This window comes from Pinus tabuliformis, chromosome 1_1 (assembly GCF_031772625.1).
Source record: "Pinus tabuliformis cultivar Carrire ecotype Pingquan chromosome 1_1, CPIR1, whole genome shotgun sequence".
In the NCBI taxonomy this organism is placed as follows: Eukaryota; Viridiplantae; Streptophyta; class Pinopsida; order Pinales; family Pinaceae; genus Pinus; species Pinus tabuliformis.
The window spans coordinates 914,678,449-914,699,029 of NC_142297.1; the positions used below are offsets into that span (position 1 = coordinate 914,678,449).

Genomic DNA, 20,581 nt, shown 5'->3' on the forward strand with positions numbered 1-20,581 from the left:
CTTTGTATTATCATACAAGTGGAAATCTTATTCAAGTTACAAAAAGAATCAACTCTCAAGTTATCCTGCTCTCTCTGCAATCAAACAATATGTCTCACAAACAGAATAGACATAGTATATGTCCTCCTCAAGCCCTCCAAGCCTCCTATTTCCTTGTGCAGTTTTTCTTGGGGTCTAGTGAAGCCACATGTGTGAATTGGCCTCATCACACTCACAAAACCTGAAGAAGTAACTGCACAATCCTCAAGGAAATAATTCCTTCTGCATGCAAGGAATATTCACAATGGAATATTCTAGCAACTGATAGTACACTACCCCTCCATCTAATCTCAACTGGGTCTCTGTCTGAACTGACATGCATGAGTTATTTATGAGAGAATATTCAGTTATCTGAAGTGCAGTAGTTACATGCATGCATGCATTAACTAACTGAACTCACATTAATTCAACAAACTGTTTGAATTAATCTAACTGGACTTGACTCAGTTAACTAAGCCAACTAATTACAACTCATCCTTATCTCTTTAACTGATGGATAAATTCCTCAATTAATTGAGAAACTGTTGCATGTCCCGACATAGCCTTCATGTTTTATTTTCCTTAACTAATTAACTCAAGATGAATTAATTAATTATTTTACAAACAGCTGCTAAGATCAAATTCGAATTTTACTTCACTATTTTAGTTTAGGGACTGACTAAAATAGGAAGGAATCTCGAAATTCTATTTATAGAATGCTATTTTTAGCACATCCATTTTTCATTCCTTGTTGCTATGTTCAACACTGGCTGAACTGCTATTTATAGTAGTGCTATTTTTAGCATTTCTGTTTTTAGCATTTCTTGTTGCTATTTTCAACACTCCCTCTCAACAAGAAAGGGATTATTAGTAACCCCAATCCTGTCTCTGTGGAACTCGAACTTACATTTTGACAATGCCTTCGTCAAAATATTTGCATCTTGTTCCTCGGTCAAAACATATAGCAACAACATGATCCTCTTGACCACGCAGTCTCGGAGATGGTGATATCGGATATCAATGTGCTTGGACCTGTCATGAAAAACTGGATTCTCAGAGAGTTTGATACAACTCTAGTTTTTGCAGTAGATCACTATAGGATCCATCCTCTGACCAAACAATCCCACTAGAATCTTCTTCATCCAAATGGCCTCACATGCAGCCTGACTAGCAGCCATGTATTCAGCCTCTGCTAAGCTAAGTGCAATTGATCTCTGTTTCCTGCTATACCAGGAAATTGTAGCGAAACCAAGGTTAAAGATTCCTCCAGAAGCTCTCTTCCGATCTAATGGACTCCCTGACCAATCCACATCTGTGAAGCCCTAAAGCTTCACCCCCTCTGTCCGTCTGTACGACAATCCAAACTGATATGTGCCTCTGAGGTATCTCAACACATGCTTCGCTACCTTCCAAAACAGCTTGGTACGCTAAACCATAACTTGACTCAGTTGGTTCACCGCAAAGCATAAGTTGGGTCGTGTGTTCACCAGATACATAAGTGAACCCACCAACTACCGATAAACAGTAGTAGCTACTACCTCACCTGAAGTAGCATCGTCCTTCCTCTAGTTCCCAGCTAGAGGAGTCTACATGGGCTTGCACTTCTCCATGTGAAAGTGCCTGAGTATCTCATTGGCATACTTGCCTTGAGACACAAATACTTCACCATCTTTCTGCCACACCTCCATGCCTAGAAAGTAGTGCATAAGTCCCATGTGCTTCATCTCGTACTCTCTTGCAAGGTCCTCCTTTAAGACTGTATCAACTGATCATCACCTGTCAAAATCAGATCATCGACATAAAGAACAATGATCAATGGTTTACCTTCTACCGTGATGTGGTAAAGGTTCACATCTGCTTCACTCTTGGTGAAGCCCAAACCGGTGAAATCGTTGTCGATCCTAGTGTACCAAGCACGGCGTGCTTGCTTCAGCCCATACAAAGCCCTCTTTAGTCGGCACACATGCAACTCACGATCGAAGGTCTCGAAACCCTCTAGCTGCTCAATGTACACCTCCTCCTAAATCTTCCCATTAAGGAATGTTGTCTTCACGTCCATCTAGTGGATCTTCCACCTCATCTGATATGATAGTGCCAATATCGATCTAATTGATGAGTACCTTGCTACGGGAGAAAAAGTCTCATTGTAGTCGATCCCATCGACTTGTGAGAAACCCCGGGCAACAAACCTTGCCTTATGTTTCTCAATATTGCCATCAGTTGTATGCTTGACCTTGTAAAGCCATCTGGAACTCACCACTGACTTACCCTGGTGTCTAGGGACAACATCCCACACACTGTTTCGAATGATAGAGTTGTACTCCTCTACCATTGCATCAGCCCAAACTGGTTGTTGCATTGCCTCCTCGAATGAAGAAGGTTTGGTATCTACACACTCCCCAACCAGGGACATGTACCCAGTGTACTGCTCGGGCAACCTCCTCTGTTGGCGCTAAGAATATGGCTGTCCTACATTCTCCCGCGCATCTAGCATCAACCTGTCAGCTTCCCTTGAGCGTTTTTGCCCATCTTTGGAAGTATCGACATGAGTGGATGTCTCCACTCCCGGATCCTTTGCATGCGGCTGCTCCGCATCAATCTGAGGCTCCTCCTCCTTAGGAACTAAAAGTTCCTCCTCTACATGCAACTTGAGCTCCCTCTCAAGTGACATTTGCATGGATTTTTGCTCGTCGAACTTTAGATCCCTACGTACCACAGTCCTCTGAGTGGAATGAAGGTACACCCGATAGTTGTGGGGTGTATCCGTGTACCCCACAAGTATTCCAACTCAGCTGTTGGGTCTAGCTTCTTCCTGGCATCTTTGGTCACATGATAGTAAACTGATGATCCAAAGATTCAGAAGCGACTTACATCAAGTCGCTTCCCAGAATAGGCCTCCCTAGGTGTCTTCATTCCCAGTATACGGTGCAGGCTTGTGTTCTGCAAGTATACTGTTGTATTGCATGCCTCAACCCACAAATGCAGTGGTAGGCTTTGGTCATGCAACATCGCTCGAGCTGCTCCCACAATCGATCTATTTTTCCTTTCGGCAACCCCATTCTGCTGTGGGTTATGGGGTGCCGTCAATTGCCATTTAATTCCTTCTGCAGTGCAAAAGTCTTTAAACTATTGGGAGAGATACTCTCCACCATTATCACTAAGCAGGGCTTTTATTTTCTTTCCAAATTCTTTCTCTACCAAGGCTTTAAACTCACAAAACCTCAAGAAGGTCTGATCCTTCTTTTGCATAAAGTAGATCCAGCATCTACAAGAAAAATCATCAATAAAAATAACATAGTACCTTTATTTAGCGGTGGAGGTTGTAGAGAAAGGTCCACAAACATCTGAGTGAACTCTCTCTAGGATTGCTCCAACTCTACTGTCTTGATCCAGAAAGGAAGATTTCACATACTTACCCAAGGTACAACCTTTGCATGTAGTCTTCTGCTCAAGTTTTCCCTTGGGTAATCCGATAGAAATCTGTTGCATGATCTTCAGGGCTCCATGGTGCAAGTGGCCTAGTCTTCTATGCCATAGCTCACCAACATCTTGGCTCTACACCATCTCAACTTTGGAACTCAAAGCAGCACAGTCATCTACCTCCAACTTGTAGAGATTCTTGACTTGAATCCCTATTTGCTTTGTCTATCCAGTACCGATATGCCTCAGGAATACCATTCCTTACTAAAGACTACATCATAGCCTTTATCTTCTAGCATAGTGACAGACACAAGATTCTTCTTCAGACCTGGTACATACTTTACATCAGTCAGGGTGAGGGGAGCTCCATGCTCCCTCTAAAACACAACCATACCTTCACCTGAAACACGGTACTTTCCATCATCGCCCATCTCGATCCGCATCTGGAGATCCTTCTCCTCCAAGGTACTGAAAAGATTCTTGTCACCTGACATGTGGAATGAAGCTCCACTGTCCAGGTACCACACACATCCCACCATGGATGAAACCATGCATGCGATAAGTGAGAAATCCAGCTCAAACTGTGAGGCCAGTGCCTCACCATCAGATCCCTTCGAGGAACCCTTCTTGGATTTCTTCTGTGGACAATTCGTAGCATAATGGCCCACTTCATGACAATGAAAGCATCGCACTTTCGATTTGTCAATCTTCTTCCCACCATGGGAAGAACTAGATTTGGGATGGGATGCCTTCCCTTTCCCTTTCCTCACCTTACTCGCTAAGGCTAGATTTTCCTCATCATCTTGCTTCGATGAGGATCCATCTCTGGTGCTTCTTCTTATTTCCTCCTGCATCAAATCCGACCAAAGTCGTTCCCAATCTGGCAATTTTTCTCTTCCATTAACCGAGTCTTGGTAGCTATGCCAGCTCTTAGGAAGACCGAGGAGTGCAAGACTCACCATGTCATCATCAGCGGTCATGATCCCTACACTTCCAAGCTCATCCCTGCAGGTGGTGAGCTTGTTCAGATATGTAGAGATCGTGTCGCCCTTTTCACACTTGATCTTATGAAGCTTGTCTTTCAGCGCCAACTTCCTCTGATCGTTGTTGTTCTGATATAGATCTTTCAATGTTTTCCACATCGAAAACGGTGTCTCCTTCCCATGGAGGCTCGAGACAATGTGATCTCGAACTCCCTCCAGGAGGATTCTCCTTGCTCTAGGCACACATTTCTTCCATTCCGCCAGTTGAGTAGCATCAATGGGATTGGGGACTTCTTGATCAATGAAGTCCTTTAGACTGTTATCCTCTAATATTACCTCCATGTGATCCTTCCATGCTATATAATTCGAGCTGCCATCAAGGGCATACTCGAGTCTTAAACCGTTGAACGCCATTGGTGAAATTGAGATGTGATAAGAACTCAATTTCTATATTCAGGAACCACAAACTTCAAACTTCTCCTTCTTGTATATTATTCTTCGCCTTGATCACCTTTGCTCTGATACCATGTAGAAATTCCCACTGTAGATCAATAGATTATGCAATATACTAAAACACAATACAAGATCTACTTCTACAACACTTTGCGGAAGCTTAATCGAATTGAGCAAGATCAAGAGAACACATATAACTGAGAATGAGAAATCAATCACACATAACACAGAAGAAATAACTCAGGGAAATCCTCAGCCTAAAACCTCAATCTTTGTATTATCATACAAGTGGAAATCTTGTTCAAGTTACAAAAAGAATCAGCTCTCAAGCTATCCTGCTCTCTCTGCAATCAAACAATACAGCTCACAGACTGAATAGACATAGTATATGTCCTCCTCAAGCCCTCCAAGCCTCCTATTTCCTTGCACAATTTTTCTTAGGGTCCAGTGAAGCCACATGTGTGAATTGGCCTCATCACACTCACATAACCTGAAGAAGTAACTATGTAATCCTCAAGGAAAGAATTCCTTCTACATGCAAGGAATATTCACAATGGAATATTTTAGCAACTGATAGTACGTTGCCCCTCCATCTGATCTCAACTAGGTCTCTGTCTGAACTGACATGCATGAGTTATTTATGAGAGAATATTCAGTTATCTGAAGTGCAGTAGTTACATGCATGCATGCATTAACTAACTAAACTCACATTAATTCAACAAACTGTTTGAATTAATCTAACTGGACTTGACTCAGTTAACTGAGCCAACTAATTACAACTCATCCTTATCTCTTTAACTGATGGATAAATTCCTCAATTAATTGAGAAACTATTTCATGTCCCCACATAGACTTCATGTTTGATTTTCCTTAACTAATTAACTCAAGATGAATTAATTAATTATTTTACAAACTGCTGCTAAGATCAAATTCGAATTTTACTTCACTATTTAAGTTTAGGGACTGAATAAAATAGGAAGGTATCCCAAAATGCTATTTATAGAATGCTATTTTTAGCACTTCCATTTTTCATTCCTTGTTGCTATGTTCAACACTAGCTGAACTGCTATTTATAGTAGTGCTATTTTTAGCATTTCTATTTTTAGCATTTCTTGTTACTATTTTCAACAAATCACATATAATCGGGGAGTCATAATAATCACAATCGCAATTAATCAGGATCGTATTGCCATTGCATCGAAATCATATATAATATGGTGGAAATTCATTGGATTTATCGATATCATAGAGATCATAACTCATAATCGCAACCATGTCAAAATCGGGGACAAAACTTAGCCTGATCGCAATCGCATTTAATTGAGGTAGAGGAATGACTTAAGTCTCGTGGCTTTTACGATTGTGATATCGCAATCACAAAGGAGAAGGGATGAGTCAATCACATCGAGAGTTATGGAGCAGTGGATAACAAGCAGTGCCCTAAAGATTTGTGATTGTGATGTCCCAAGGGTGAAGTGGAAGGTGACGTAATGGATGTTGTCATAGATGACATGGCATCTGACTACGTGGTGGAGGAATGAGTCCCATCACAGATCACAATCGCATTTGGTAGGGGCTTTTGGAACAGGCAGCATGGCTAATAGAACTATGATAACCACAGATGCGATATATTTTAACTATGATTAATAACATGTTGGGTCCGATATCAAATAACAATCGCAATTAGTCAGGGGGCATCAACCTTGGCCTATTTACTATGTTGATTTGTGATGCGGGGTTATGGTGGAGTTTACAAAAATTAAACATTGGGAATTTTAAAAAAAAAAACTGATTATTGTTTTAAACTCCGATTATTATTATTATTATTATTATTATTATTATTATTTTATTAAATAACCCATTTTTAATACTTAGGGCTTTAAAAGCCTAAGTATAATCTTGGTCTTGGGTGTTATTAAAATGTGTTTATTTTATGAAATATATTCCAATGGTTTAAAACAAAAAATGTTTTATTATTTTATATGAAAAATAAAAATTGTTTTATTCGAAACAAAAATATTTGTATTTTCTTTTTTGTGTTTTTAAAACTTAAAAAGGGTCCCCTATTTTTACATAATTAATTTCATAGGAAATTTTATATAAAAAATTGAGGGTTGTTGAACAATACAACAATTGGTGATTCACTGGAAGAACCAACTATCTCTGATAAATAATAATGAAATTTTAAAAAATCAGTAAAAATAAGTTAGGAAGAGGAAACTACTTATTGAAATATTTAGATAAATAAAATTACTCTGATCATAAAAAACTCATTTAAATTGCAATCTCTTAGAAAACTTTCATGGATGAAAATACCTATTTATCCATATCAGCCATTAATTGGTTATAAAGATAAAGTAAGGGGCTTTTTACAACTTAGCCTTTTGATGTATTCATTTGTCATAGGTAGAGACGCTGCTGCCAACAAGTGGTCATAGATTCAACAAGGTTATCTTTTAACCAACAATAATTCAGTATCTCGTCCATTTTTTTTTTTTTTTTGTAAGCTCAGGTAGTACTCATTCTATTACTGAAAATTTTCCAAAAAGATACATCATCCAAACCATAGAAGCCCGCCCGCAAGGGGAAACCGGGTCAATAACCATCTGTAATTTTTCAGTCCAGCCCAGAAGTAATAGGCTCTCAGTCTAACCAAAGTAGCTAACACAGCATAACAGTTTTGAAACTTGCCGTAAACCTTATTCATAACTATAATGCTACTCCTGCTGTTCATTTCTAATTACGTGGACAAAATCAGAACAAAACATATAAACAGAGCTTAACATATCTACCGTCAAGCCTCTTCCTTTTCCACTGGCCGGCTGGCTCCTTGCGCAGGATTCGGCTGGCTGTCTCCTTGAACTGGGTCCTGACGTTCACGCTTCAGCAGGTGCAGAATCTCATCCATTTTATCCTCCTGTTTTGACAGGGCTGTACGAATATAGCTTAGCTCCTTGCTCATATCAGGTTTCTTCTGAAGCAAATCAGCCATTTCTTTGGCAACCTGTTCCAAGGCCTTCGCCATCAAGCCTTTCATTACCCAATACATGTGAAGGGATTGCTTGAAAAGAGTCCTGCGACCGCGAGTGTGGCCAGGGTCGTGGAGGATTGTTGCCCATTCTTCCATCTCGTCTGCCGATTGCTCCTGAATGGCCTCCTCTTCAAGAAATTGCATTATCTTGCGAATATCAGGGTCAGCATTGTTTTGAAAGGCCTTTTCCGCCGTTCGAATTTGGTGCATCACTGTTCTTTTCGGCTTCGCTGGTCGCTGCTGACGCTTGCCAGAATTTTCCCCTCCCTCGTGCTCTGTCGTGCTCTGGTGCCTATCCCCCTTCTGCATTTTGCTTTGACCACTGCTCGGTGGACGGCCCCTCTTACGAAGCCCCGAGCGCCTATCTTCAGAGGTATACTGCCTAGACGAGTTCGTCTCCAGCTGGGGCGTGCTACCTTTCAAGCTCCGCTTTTGCATTTCCTTGAATCTATTCCCCAAGACTCCATCGCCTTCCTCCTCTGAATCATCGTCTATATCCCAAATAATAAATGGGGGGTCTCGTTCTAAGGGGCTTTTGCCCTTCCCTTGCTCCCGTTCTTCCTCAATTACACTCCTCTCCCCTGCACCACGGCCTCTCTGACGGGTGTCCATGCCACCAGCAGTCCTGTCACTCTCCCTTCTCTGTTTATTTCTCCCCTTGGAATGCCTCTGTAGGAGATTATGGAAATGTTTCTGAAGAGTCCCGCCAAGGTAATTGTTTATCGAATACTGATTCTCTTGCCTTCGGAGATTTATAATGTGGTGAGCATAGAATGATGCCTGAAGTTGAATTCCCGACTGCTTCCCATCCAGATCCGGTACCCCACTACCGTCGGCCGTTCCATCCGTAATCACGTCCACTGCAATGTATCCTGACGCCTCGTTAATCTCCCCTCTCAGCTGATGCGTATTAATTATCGCCTCAAATGCGTAATCCTTGGTACTCATCCCTGCTGCCGTCATAATACCTCCTCTTAAATCCTGCTTCATCATTGTGCGGATTTGCGTGCCACTTACCACCTTAATCAATCGAACCTTGGTCATGGTTCGATCGTTCCTCTGCCATTTAATGATCCCTTTCATTGATCGAAGTGTGATCCCCGATAACACCATCATGATCCGCCTTGATGAGCGTAATCAGATCCTGCCACTCTCTATTTGCCTCCGTATTCCTCCACTGACTATCTATCCTGCTGTGCTGGCCTTTGCTGCCCCAGTTGGCAAGCCAGTCCGCAGGTTTATTGCCATTTCTTCGAACATGATTAAAGGTACAGTAGTCTAATCTTTTAATCATATCCGCGATCTCCTGTACGATACCTGCTGTGCGCCAGCTCTTAGTCACCTTTTCCCACCCCTTACCATTCCTGAGTTTCTTAACCATTTCAATAGCAATTTGGGAGTCGCCCGTAATTTCCAGGTTAGAATACCCGTTTCTGATAGCAATTCTCAAACCAGTGTGGAGAGCCCAGAACTCGGCCTCATTGTTGGTCATATTCCCTCCCCAGTCGGCATATATCCATCTTACTTGTCTGTTGCTGTCACGGAATATGCCCCCGAACCCTGCATCCCCCGGGTTGCCCTTAGAGGCCCCATCGAAATTTAGTTTTATAAATTGTCCCCTGGGATAGGTAAACTTGTCTGGGCTTTTAATCCTCATGTCCTGCTTTCCCCTTAATTGATAATGCACCATCTCAAATTTGAGGTTGAGTCTGTTCATAATTTCCTGCTCCCCTGGATCTGCTTTCCAATCTTCGTCCTGCCATCTCTCTACCAGAATGGTTTCTCTCGTCGCCTCTATCACCCGTTCCCAAATTATCTCGGGCCCCTTACTTATGCTTTTGAAAATTCTAGCATTGCGTTCCTTCCATACCAGCCATACTACAAAACCTGGGACAAGATTCCAGGCTCTTTGTATGACTCTGCAGTGGAAAGTTTCTTCCCTCCAATGGGAAACCATTTCGATAAAATCTCTAACCTCCATTCCTGGTTTATTAAAGGTGCGCTTGATATTAGACCATAGTTGTTGAATAAACGGGCAGTGGATCATAATATGATCTCTATTTTCTTCGTGATTCTTGCACAGATAGCAGCTCGAAGGTCCCGAAAAACCCCGTTGTTGAATGCGGTCCCAAGTTAAGATTTTGTTTTTCAAAGCTAACCAAGCGAAAGTGGTCACTTTGGGCCACCAATTTAGATCCCAAATTTTCCTCCAGTTATGCTGGCCATTGATGATGTTGTGAGGATTTGCCAAGTAATAAGCTTCCTTGGCTGAGAAAAGGCCTCTCATGGTATTACCCCAGCGGAGGATATCTTTTCCGTCTCTAACTCTGATTTTCCTTGAGTTCATTTCCTTTTTGAACGCCGTCTGTAGGTCAGGACTAAGATTCTGATCCCACTCTAACGGATCCTTCCAGGATCTCCAACAGTCATTCATGTTGGCAGGATTCCAATAATCCTTGACACTAGTTCTATTCCCCTCAATTCTTCCTCTGATTTGATGTAGGTCCTGCATATTATTCAGTCTTTCTCTTTGCTGCCATCTGTCGTCCCAGAAGTGAGCTTCATTACCTCCTCTGATTTCCCAGAATGCATGCTGCGCAACAATGTTTCGATTTTGGCTGGCCAATTCCCACACAGCGGATCCGCGGGGCATTTCTTCTTGTCTTAGAATGTCGTCCTGTGATTCTGGCATTCGATATTTTGTTCTCCATATTGATTTCCAGAGGTCATTTCCCCCTTGCACCCACCTCCACCAAAGTTTAGCTCCCAGTGTTTGATTGAGCAATTCCGGGTCTCTTAATCCTAGCCCACCTCCCTCTTTCCTCTCTGTGAGTTGGTTCCAGGCCACTAAGGCCCATTTCTTCTTTTCCTCCGACCCTCTCCAAATGAAATTTCTGATAATTTCTCTAATTTTCCCATATACTCCTTTCGGGGCCGCCATAATTGAAAGGGGATAAATAGGTATAGCCTGAAGGACCGATTTGGCTAAAACTATTCGGCCAGCAATATTCAGGACCCTAAATGCCCAGCTCGAGACTTTCCTCCTCATTTTGTCTAAGATTCCCTGCCAGTTCCTTAATCTTTTTGACGTGAAGTCCAGCATATTACCCAGATATTTGGTGGGTAGTTCACCCGTTTTGAAGCCCAGAATTCTAGTAAGGTGAGTCTTCACTTGCTCCACCGTGTTGAAGATAAATACACACGATTTATCCCGGTTAATTTCAAGTCCCGATGCCTCAGCAAACAAGTCCAGTATTTTCTTTAGGTGTTTGACTTCCTTAACCGTTGGCTCTCCAAAGAGCATTATATCGTCAACAAATTGTTGATGTGTTAGAGGAAGTCTGTTTCCCCATAAGCGAAGTCCATTTAATCTGTGAGCTGCTCTTTCCTGAGTAATATACCTTCCTAGACCCTCTGCTGCTAGGATAAACAGGAAAGGAGACAACGGGTCACCCTGACGGATACCTCTGGAAGCATTAAACGTGTTCGAAGGGTTTCCATTGACTAAGATAGAAAAGTTAGGGGAAGAAATGAGATTGTGGATCCATGTAATCCATCTCTTGTGAAAGCCGAAACATTCAAGAACCCTTTCCAGGTACCTCCAGTTGAGCCTATCGTAGGCCTTGGATAAATCAAGCTTGATCATCATTCCCTTTCGTTTTTTGTCTTTGAGGGAGTGGATAACTTCTTGAGAGACAACTAAGCCATCCAATATCTGCCTCCCCTCCACAAAACCAGTTTGCTCCGCCGATATTAAACTTCCCAGCAAGGGTTTTAATCTTCTAGCCATTAAGGAGGTTATGATTTTATACACTACGTTACAGAGAGCTATCGGCCTGAAGCCATTAGCATCCTCCTTATTTTCGCCTTTAGGTATTAGAGTAAAGAAGGTTGAGTTCAGAGCCGGCCATACCTTCTGTTGCACCCTTGATTCTTCTACCAAATCCAGTATGTCTTTTCCAAGAAAATGCCAGCCAGCCTGGTAGAAATCTACTGTAAAGCCGTCCGGTCCCGGTGCTGTGCCCTTCCTCATTGCTTTCACTGTCTCTTCCAGCTCTTCCAAAGTTACCGCCCTCATTAAGGCTTTGTTCTGGTCCTCCGTAACTAGTCTAGGAATAGCAGTACAGATCTCCTGGATAGCTCTCCCTCGATCAACTTGAGGTTCAGAAAGGATTCCTCTGTGATGATCCACTAAAGTTTGCTCAATTTCCTTTTGCTCCACCAGTCTTATACCATTATTCCCTTTGATGGAAAGAATTCTGTTCCCCTGTCTATGCTTAACCATTGCCTGATGAAAAAATTTTGTGTTTCTTTCCCCTTCCCGAAGCCATTTAATTCTAGATTTTTGTCTCCATAGAATTTCCTCTTGCTTTCGTCTTTCTTCCATTCTTCCCAGCAAAATCCCTTCTTTGGTGATGCTTTCCTCAGTCCTGCCTTCCAGAATTATTTTTTGTTGGATATCCTCCATTTCCTTTTCTAGTTTTTGCTTATCTTCCATGATGTTGCCAAATTCTTCTTTGTTCCACTTCTTGATCTTCATCTTCAATTCCTTCAGCTTTAAATGAAACGTGTGCATCTTACCTCTACCCTGCACTCTACTTTGATTCCACCATTCTTCTACCTTTTTTATGAAGTTCGGATCCCGTAACCAGAATGCTTCAAAACGAAACGGCTTCTTGCCCTGGATTTTTTTGATGTCGATTTCCAATCGGATTGGCCAATGGTCCGAGCCCAAGGAGGGGATTATCTTGGCTTCGACATAGATGTCTTTGTTTAAGATGTCTTCAGATACCAGGAATCTGTCCAGTTTTGAGGCAATTTGGTTCCTGCCTCCTCTTCGATTATTCCATGTATAGACTCCGTTGATGGTTTTCATATCTACTACCCTTAGGTCCTCTATCATCTCATTAAACTTGTCCATAAATTTATCCAGCCTTCTAACCCCACCTTTTTTCTCGTCCAGGGATCTGATTAAGTTGAAGTCTCCTCCAATGATCCACGGTTGCCCAGAAAAAAGTTGTCGGATAGTTCTTAAACTTCTGATGAAGTTTTCTTTTTCTCCTGGATTTGTGGGTCCATAAACGCCTGTAATGACCACTTTTTCCTTGGTCCCCACTATCCTGCCCAGCCCTGTCAAGGTTCCCTGCATGCTAGTCCAATTATCTAGAAGGATTTCAGACGGGTTCCACAATACCGCTAATCCTCCAGCGACTCCTATGGCATCCTGTCCCATAACTCTGTAATTCAATCTATTTTTTTCAATGATTTCTTCTAACTGTTGTACACTAATTTTAGTCTCCTGCAATATCAAAATGCTAGGTTTTTCTTTTTTGAGCTTATCTCGCAAATATCTTTGCTTCCCCTTACTATGCAATCCTCTAATATTCCAGCTTACAATAATCATTTAAAACTTTTGGAAAGAAGGGAAAAATACCTCTGACAGAGGTATCACTTTACCAGAGTTGATCAGTGTTTCGCCCACCGATTGGATAGTTTCATTTAACGTTCTCCGTCCTCTTTTTCTGCTACTTTTGCCAGTATTGCCCATTTCCAGCATTTCTTTCTGCTGTTCACCCACCTCTGTTATTTGTTTTTCCAGGGTTTCCCCTTTCCGTTCCTTGTATTTCTGGAAGGCTTCCTTGAATAGCTGTTTTTGTTTTTCTGGTATAAATCTGCTATCCAGATACTTCCACTCTTGGAGTAGTCTCTTCATTAGCTTTTCCTCTTCGGCCTCATTTTCCATCTGGTTTTCGACTTCCATATGCGATTCCACTGTTTCTTCCGCCTCTTTTTCCTCTGTTTGTTTCTCGCTTGGTCCTTTTGGGCTTTTTGCTTTCTCTTTCTCTTCTCGGGAAATCTCCATGGGCGAGTTCTCTGGTTCTTCATCATCATTCAAATTTACTTCATACCCTTCCGCATCATCTTGCAACACCTGGAACTTATTTTGGCTTTTTGTTGTATTGGATGTTTCCTGCGATTTGGGTTTCAGGTTTTCCTTATTTTGCCGTTTCTTTCTATAGACTTGCTGGAAGCCTTCCTCTTTGTCTGCTGTCCTCTCTTTTTCTGGCTTCTCTCCTTCCTCCTTATTTAGAGGGCATTGCCTATATAAGTGGCCATACTCATGGCATTTCCGGCATCGAAAGGGAATGTGTTCATAATCGAGTGGCTGCGTCCAGACCTCATCATGGTACTCCAATTCAATATTTTCCGGGAGTGGTTCAGCCAAGTTCATGAAAACACAAATTCTGGCAAAGGCATTATACTTTCCTCTTCTGGTGGCCTCTGCAGTCTTGACAAAGCTGCCTATTGAATTGCCTATCCCTTCCAAGATTTCTGGGTCCCAAAACTCATCAGGTAACCCAAACAGCCTAACCCACACCGGAGCATCCATTAGTTTTTCTTTGTCCGGGTTATACCGCTCTTCCCAATGCTTCATAAACAGACCTGCGTTATTCAGGAAGTACGGCCCTTCCTCAAAAATTCTGTTCTTGTCTTCCAGGTTCGTAAAGATAGCAGTGAAGAAACCCTGCGCTCCCAGTTTGAGATCTATATGACCCCGGGGTTTCCATCGATGTTCTATCCATCTATTTAACTCCTTTTCGGAGGGCCAATAGCCGATAAATTTGCAGATTAATGCATGATCCTTCATATAGCTATTGTATTCCTCCAGTTTATTGAATGGAATGACATACCTGGGTTTTTTCTGAGCTCTAGGAAGGCATTTTCCTTTCATTCGCTTCTGCCACAAGTTGCCCATTACCGGGGCCAGGTTTTCCTTGTTTCCGCTTGGAGTTCCTTCTGAACTGGTTTCTCCCATCACTATATTTTTGAAGGAGGGGTTTGCACCCCCCCCCCTTGCCTCGTCCATCCCGTTCAGTATTGTCGGCTAGGTTTTAACCCTAGTTCTCTTATTAAAATCAGTGAGATTACGAAAAATCGCTTCAGCCTGGGGAGCCGCAGGCCCTGACGCCGGATTTCGACCTGCGCCTGAGGAACCGGCCTGGCTACGGATTCCTCTGACGTTCCTGCGCACCTGTGAAAACCCTAACCTAGGAAATCATGACCCTTGGGAAGAACCAGTATCTCATCCATTTAATAGTGCGGTAGTTAGAGATAAATTCATTATTTTATTTTTTTAAATAGTACCTAAAAGCCATTGTCCTAGTTTGGTGGCCATATAGTAACAATGCCATTTATTGGTAGTAATTAAACTGAACAAGTTGGCTTATAACTAAAACAATCATAAGTCATTAGCCTGATTTGGTGTTCAGTATTGGTAATGTCCATTTTATTATTTCCCTATAATCATGGTAAGGAGGCTCGTGATGAGACCTCTTATCTTTTAAATTTATTATATTTTTGAATTACACTCTAAAAATTATGTTTTAACAGATGGGTAGAATCATTGCCTCCTTAAGAGTTTTGGATGACAATTAGAGTTGAATATGCTTAATCGTAAGACAGTCTTTACTTTTTAAAGATAACCTTTCTTAACTAATAATAGAGTAAAAAGGATTTTATAATTTTTTGAGGTTTAAAATATTTCACAACTTAATGAAAAAATTACAGAGTTATATAATTTTTATCTAATTTTTCAATTTTCGTAGCCACTTCCTTAAATATTTCTACTTTCAAATTGAAAAAATCATAAAATGGTTTCAAGAGATGTTTGTGAAAATCCAAAGGTATGCTATTAACATTATTGTCTAAAATAAAAATATAAATGTGATATGATAACAAAATTTTCTCAGGATACGACCATTCACAAGTATGATGGTAAAATCACCAAAACCAAATCTAAAAGGAAAACTCCACAAGATTGTTTATATAAATTTCTTAACAAAAGAAAAAGAAGAAGATAATCATGTAAACATTCCTTCTTATGTTGAAATTTAGATAAATTTTAACTTGTAAAGTTATAAGAATTTAGTAACAATAAAGTTCAATTAGTTCAATTAAAATGAGGAAATTTATGTTTGCTATGGATTTTCTTTTTCAAAAGAAAAACTTGTAAAAAGCGTTTTAACCATTTTTGAATCAAAGTAATGCTTTTTAAAGAAAAAGATAAAGGTTTAGAAATCCCCCATTTTGGTTGATTCTATGAAACTCGTTACTGTATCCTTTTGAAATTTGACCTCAAAGTTTACTCTGGTGAAGGTGTGAAAATGCATGTGAAGAGCTACAAAAGAAAGTTACATATCAGCAGAAAACCAAAAAACAAAACTGAATTCAGAAAGCAAAGAAATGAATGAAAGTGAGTCTATGAGACTTACCATTGAAGAATTTCATTTAATCTTACTGGAAAGATATGACTTTTTTCAATGCAAGGCAATTAACTGAAAATCATTATTTATTAAACCTAATCTAAAACGAGCAGTAAACTTAAGAAAATGATGACATGTTCAAGGGAATCAAATAAAACTGATTTTATCCAAAAATGAAAATCAAGATTTGCTTCTTTATCATTAGCAGTGATGCATGTTCTCTTTCTTTTCTAAATTTATATTAGCCCCTAAATATAGAAAATGATTCAAACTCAAATGATGTGTCAATTAAGTATATGATAAAAGTTTGAATATCTAAGAATGGAGTGATATATCAAAGAATTGAAATAAAACATAACCCTAAATTAATCATAATCTATTAGATTTACCTGTTCCATTTCCATATTTATGAAACAAATTGTAAGATTTGGAATAATCATAGATAAAATCATGAATAAGATCATTTTCTGCAAGATTCAAAAGAGATAATTTGACTAAACCTTGCTTTAAGATAAAAATCCTTTTAAATAATTTAATTAACTATCGAGAGTTTTGATTGGAGAAAGTTATTGGAACTTTCTAATGAAGAAAGTTACAAAATTTATGATCTGATATGAGTCTTTTGATAGCATGTTAAAGGATTATCAGGACTTTTATGAGGGGAAGCAAAAATTTAGAGAATTTTCAAATTTTGATGAAACAGTAAGTATTTCCCTGAACACGTTGCAGATTTATAAAAAGTTAACTACTTGTTTATTTTAAGTTTTCAAATAAAACAAGAAAAACCTATAAAATAAACAACAATGAAAAGAAAAACTAATGATAGATGAAAATGAACTTGTAAAATGCATACCTCAAAGAATTTTAACTGTAATTTACCTCATAGATCTTGAAGCTCTTCCTTGTATTTCTCAAATTCCCCTATGTTCAATATCATTTATTTATTTAATCTAGAATGCTAAGAAATGAATTTTAGGATTACATTCACTTCAATTTCACATAGGATGACAATAGCGATGACTATGACCTTTTTAGAAGTACGTGTGAATCAAAGATTGTCAAAACATAGCAATTCTCCACACATGTTTTCTAAAAGCGCTATTGTCAGTGTGATGGAGTTTTGCAAAACAAAGACAATCATGTGATTTAAAAGTCTAGGATATGTTTTATGCCAAAAATGAAAATAAATGTTGTAAATATTAGATTCATTACTTTCTTATTGAAATCTACAATGGAAACAGAAAGAACCTAATCTAATTTAATCTACTCCTAATTACTAACTGAATGGAGGGAAAATGACTAGGTATAGTCATACTTCCAATGTAACAGTTCTCTCGTTTTATTAGCTACATGTATGTACAAGTTAAGCATTAGTAACAATATGATGAAATCAATCAAAATAAAACAAAACCTATTATTTATGTCTAATGTTAAATTATGTACAAAAATAAATGTATTTAAAACTAACCTGTTAGTAAACCATGTCTTTTGGAAAGCATTCTCTAAGCAAATATCAATGGGATCATAAAAGAATGGATGAATATTGGTTAAAGAGTGAAAAATTACCAAATGAGATGCTGGTGAGGCAAGTTGTGAAGGAACATTCGCAAAATTTAGATTTCACTGATGATGAAATGATTGGAATGAATTTCTGAATATCGAATTAAATTGGAAACAAAATGATTATTGATATTCAAGATTATGAGAAACCAATTCATCATCTTCACTTAATATATCTCAAAGATGTTCAATATTAAAAAATTGAACATGCTTGCAAAAGGAAAACAAAACAAAAGGAAAGAGTATAAAAACAAATAAATCATTATGAAAACTAAAATTACAAAATAATTTTACAAGGAAATTTTGGAACTCATCATGGATCTTAGTCGATGAATTGCCACTAGAAGGACATTCCCTGGAAAACTTATAAATGAAAATTTCTAAAAAGGAATCTGAATAAAATACGTTAGAAACTCGCAACATTAACTCATCAAAATTCTCAAAATTAAGTTTATGTTCAGAAAAGGGAACAAAATTAAAGCATGTGAATCTTCATGAGATAGATCAATTTCCGAAATAGGCACACTTCGTATAAGATGTGATTATTTTTCCTCATTGTCATGATAACTATCATAAATTACCTTCTTCTTATGAAAATTAAATGGTTGATATGAACAAACAGAATCAAAAAATAAAAAGGAAGAGGGTTTTGCAATTAAAGAATTATTAGCCAAATGAGTAATAGATGTAGAATTTTCAGAACAAGGATTAGGAAAATTATCACTGGAAAGATTAAGATGAATATCATTGACTATATTATGATTTGAAAACACATCGAGATAAATAAAATAATGCATGCCAGAATATAATGACAGCTAAAATGATTCATCTAAAAAAATTTCCGTATTATATTCCTGGTTTAAAAAAGTTCTTTCAAATGAAATTACATGTTCTAAATTTTCTGAATTTTCCTTTAAAGAAGATAAACCAATATGTTCATTATCCAAGTCTTGTTGTAAATTAGATTTTATTGGAACTATTGATTGATCACATGTATCATTAAAAATTGTTGTAATAACATTTTCAGATTATGTATTTATAATGGAAATATTTGTTTCAGAACTGAGAAAATGAAAATTACAATTTTCTAAGGATAAAGGTTGTGATTTAATTATAGGTTCGGGTTCCATAAAATCATTTAATGATTAAAGGCTAGTTAATGAGTTATATGTGTCTTATTCTTCATTAAATGATTTATTATTTTCAAGTTTAGAAGAAACAAGAGCAGTAAAATATTCAATTAAATCTTCAGTTAAAGGAAAATCATCTAAGTGAAATCTATAACAAAGAGACCAAAATCTATTATAAAAATGATCTAAAGATTCATTATCATACATGTAAAGATTGTCTAACTCTAAACACAAACAATCGTAATTGTAATTATGATGTGATTTTAGAAATACTAGGCATAAATGCTTCCATGAATGAATTGACTTTGGAGGAATCACTAGGAACCATTTGTGGATTCGTCCTCTAAATGTAAGATTGAAAAGCATTCAAATTGCATTATCAATGATTATATTAAAAGACTTACATCTATTAACAAAATTAGAAATATAATACTGGAAAAGATCTCAGAGGTTTTGAACTCAAGATGCCGAACCCAAAGGTTTTCTTTGATATGCAGGTCGGTGGTGCCCCAGCCAGTTGGATCGTGATGGAGCTCTATGTGGATGTGGTGCCAAAGACGGCTGAGAAATTCCGCGCGTTGTGTACCGGTGAGGAAGGCACTGGCCGATCAGGCAAGCCCCTGCACTTCAAGGGTTCGTCGTTCCACCGTGTGATCCTAGGGTTCATGTGCCGGGGCGGTGACTTCACAAGGGGCAATGGTATCGGTGGGGAGTCAATCTACAGTGAAAAGTTTGCCGATGAGAACTTTGTAAAGAAGCACATGGGACCTGGCATCCTCTCCATGGCCAAGGCCGGCCCTAACACTAACGGCTCCCAGTTCTTCATCTGCACAACACAGACCTCGTGGCTGGATGGCAAGCATGTCATATTTGGTCTAGTTGTAAAGGGCTTGGACGTCATGCTCGAGATTGAGAAGGAGATGGCTAGGGTTTCTGGAATGACCTATGCCACCGCCATCGAACTGCATCAACAAGAGCAGCCAGAGTTAAAACCTGGCAATAAATTCGTCGCCCACAAGACTACGCGAGAGCGGTTAGGGGCCGAGTGGCCTGTTGTGTCCTGGTATTCATCTGGACAGGCGAGGTTCTACGCAAATGAATGGAAGTCGAGAGCTACAGGGGACCCAACAAAATTAGCCATCTGGGAGGGCCGGTCTATCTTGCTGAAAGCAAGTATCCTTGACGCAGTGGCAGGGTTTTTTGGGCCTCTGAAAAACGATCTCGGCCAACCTGAATAGGAGAAAACAAGGTACAGACTTCCCAAACCTTGCGGTGCTCTTGGGCAGACAGAGAAGGCAGATCCAACAGATGGAGGCCTAAACAATGTGGATCCACCAAGTATGGAGGAAGATCTTATGCAAATTTTTATCAGATCGATAGGAGGCAAACACTATTGCATACAGATCAGCAAGAGGATGAGCATTAAGGAGTTAAAAAATGAGATCCAGATTAAACTGGGAACCCCAACAACATACCAAAATCTGATATATACAGGTCACGGTCTGCAGGATAATCACACGCTTCAGGACTATGGCGTCACCAAAGATTCAACCATCATACTGAATCTGACACTACGAGGTGGATGCAAGGGAGACAGCTCTAAAACTTCAAGTTGTTTCCGTGATGCAATCAAAGGAAAGGGACACATGCAAAACAAACCAGCACCAACATCAGAACTACCAGGCCCCTACATTGTGGAACAGAAGCTGGAATCTCCAATGC

General features: G+C 39.4%; 2 protein-coding genes across 2 annotated transcripts; one reads left to right on the plus strand and one right to left on the minus strand.

Moving 5' to 3' along the window:
* Positions 1–8,971: 8,971 nt before the first annotated feature.
* Positions 8,972–14,722, minus strand: LOC149217372 (uncharacterized). Its single transcript, XM_089390197.1, has 3 exons — positions 13,340–14,722; positions 12,276–13,204; positions 8,972–12,176 (listed from the first exon to the last, which is right to left on the minus strand). Exons 1-3 carry the CDS (start codon positions 14,720–14,722, stop codon positions 8,972–8,974), a joined length of 5,517 nt encoding a protein of 1,838 aa, XP_089246323.1.
* A 4,595-nt stretch (positions 14,723–19,317) lies between these two features.
* On the plus strand, positions 19,318–20,097 carry LOC149217373 (peptidyl-prolyl cis-trans isomerase 2-like). Its single transcript, XM_089390198.1, has one exon. It carries the CDS (start codon positions 19,324–19,326, stop codon positions 20,095–20,097), a length of 774 nt encoding a protein of 257 aa, XP_089246324.1. The 5' UTR covers positions 19,318–19,323.
* Positions 20,098–20,581: the final 484 nt, after the last annotated feature.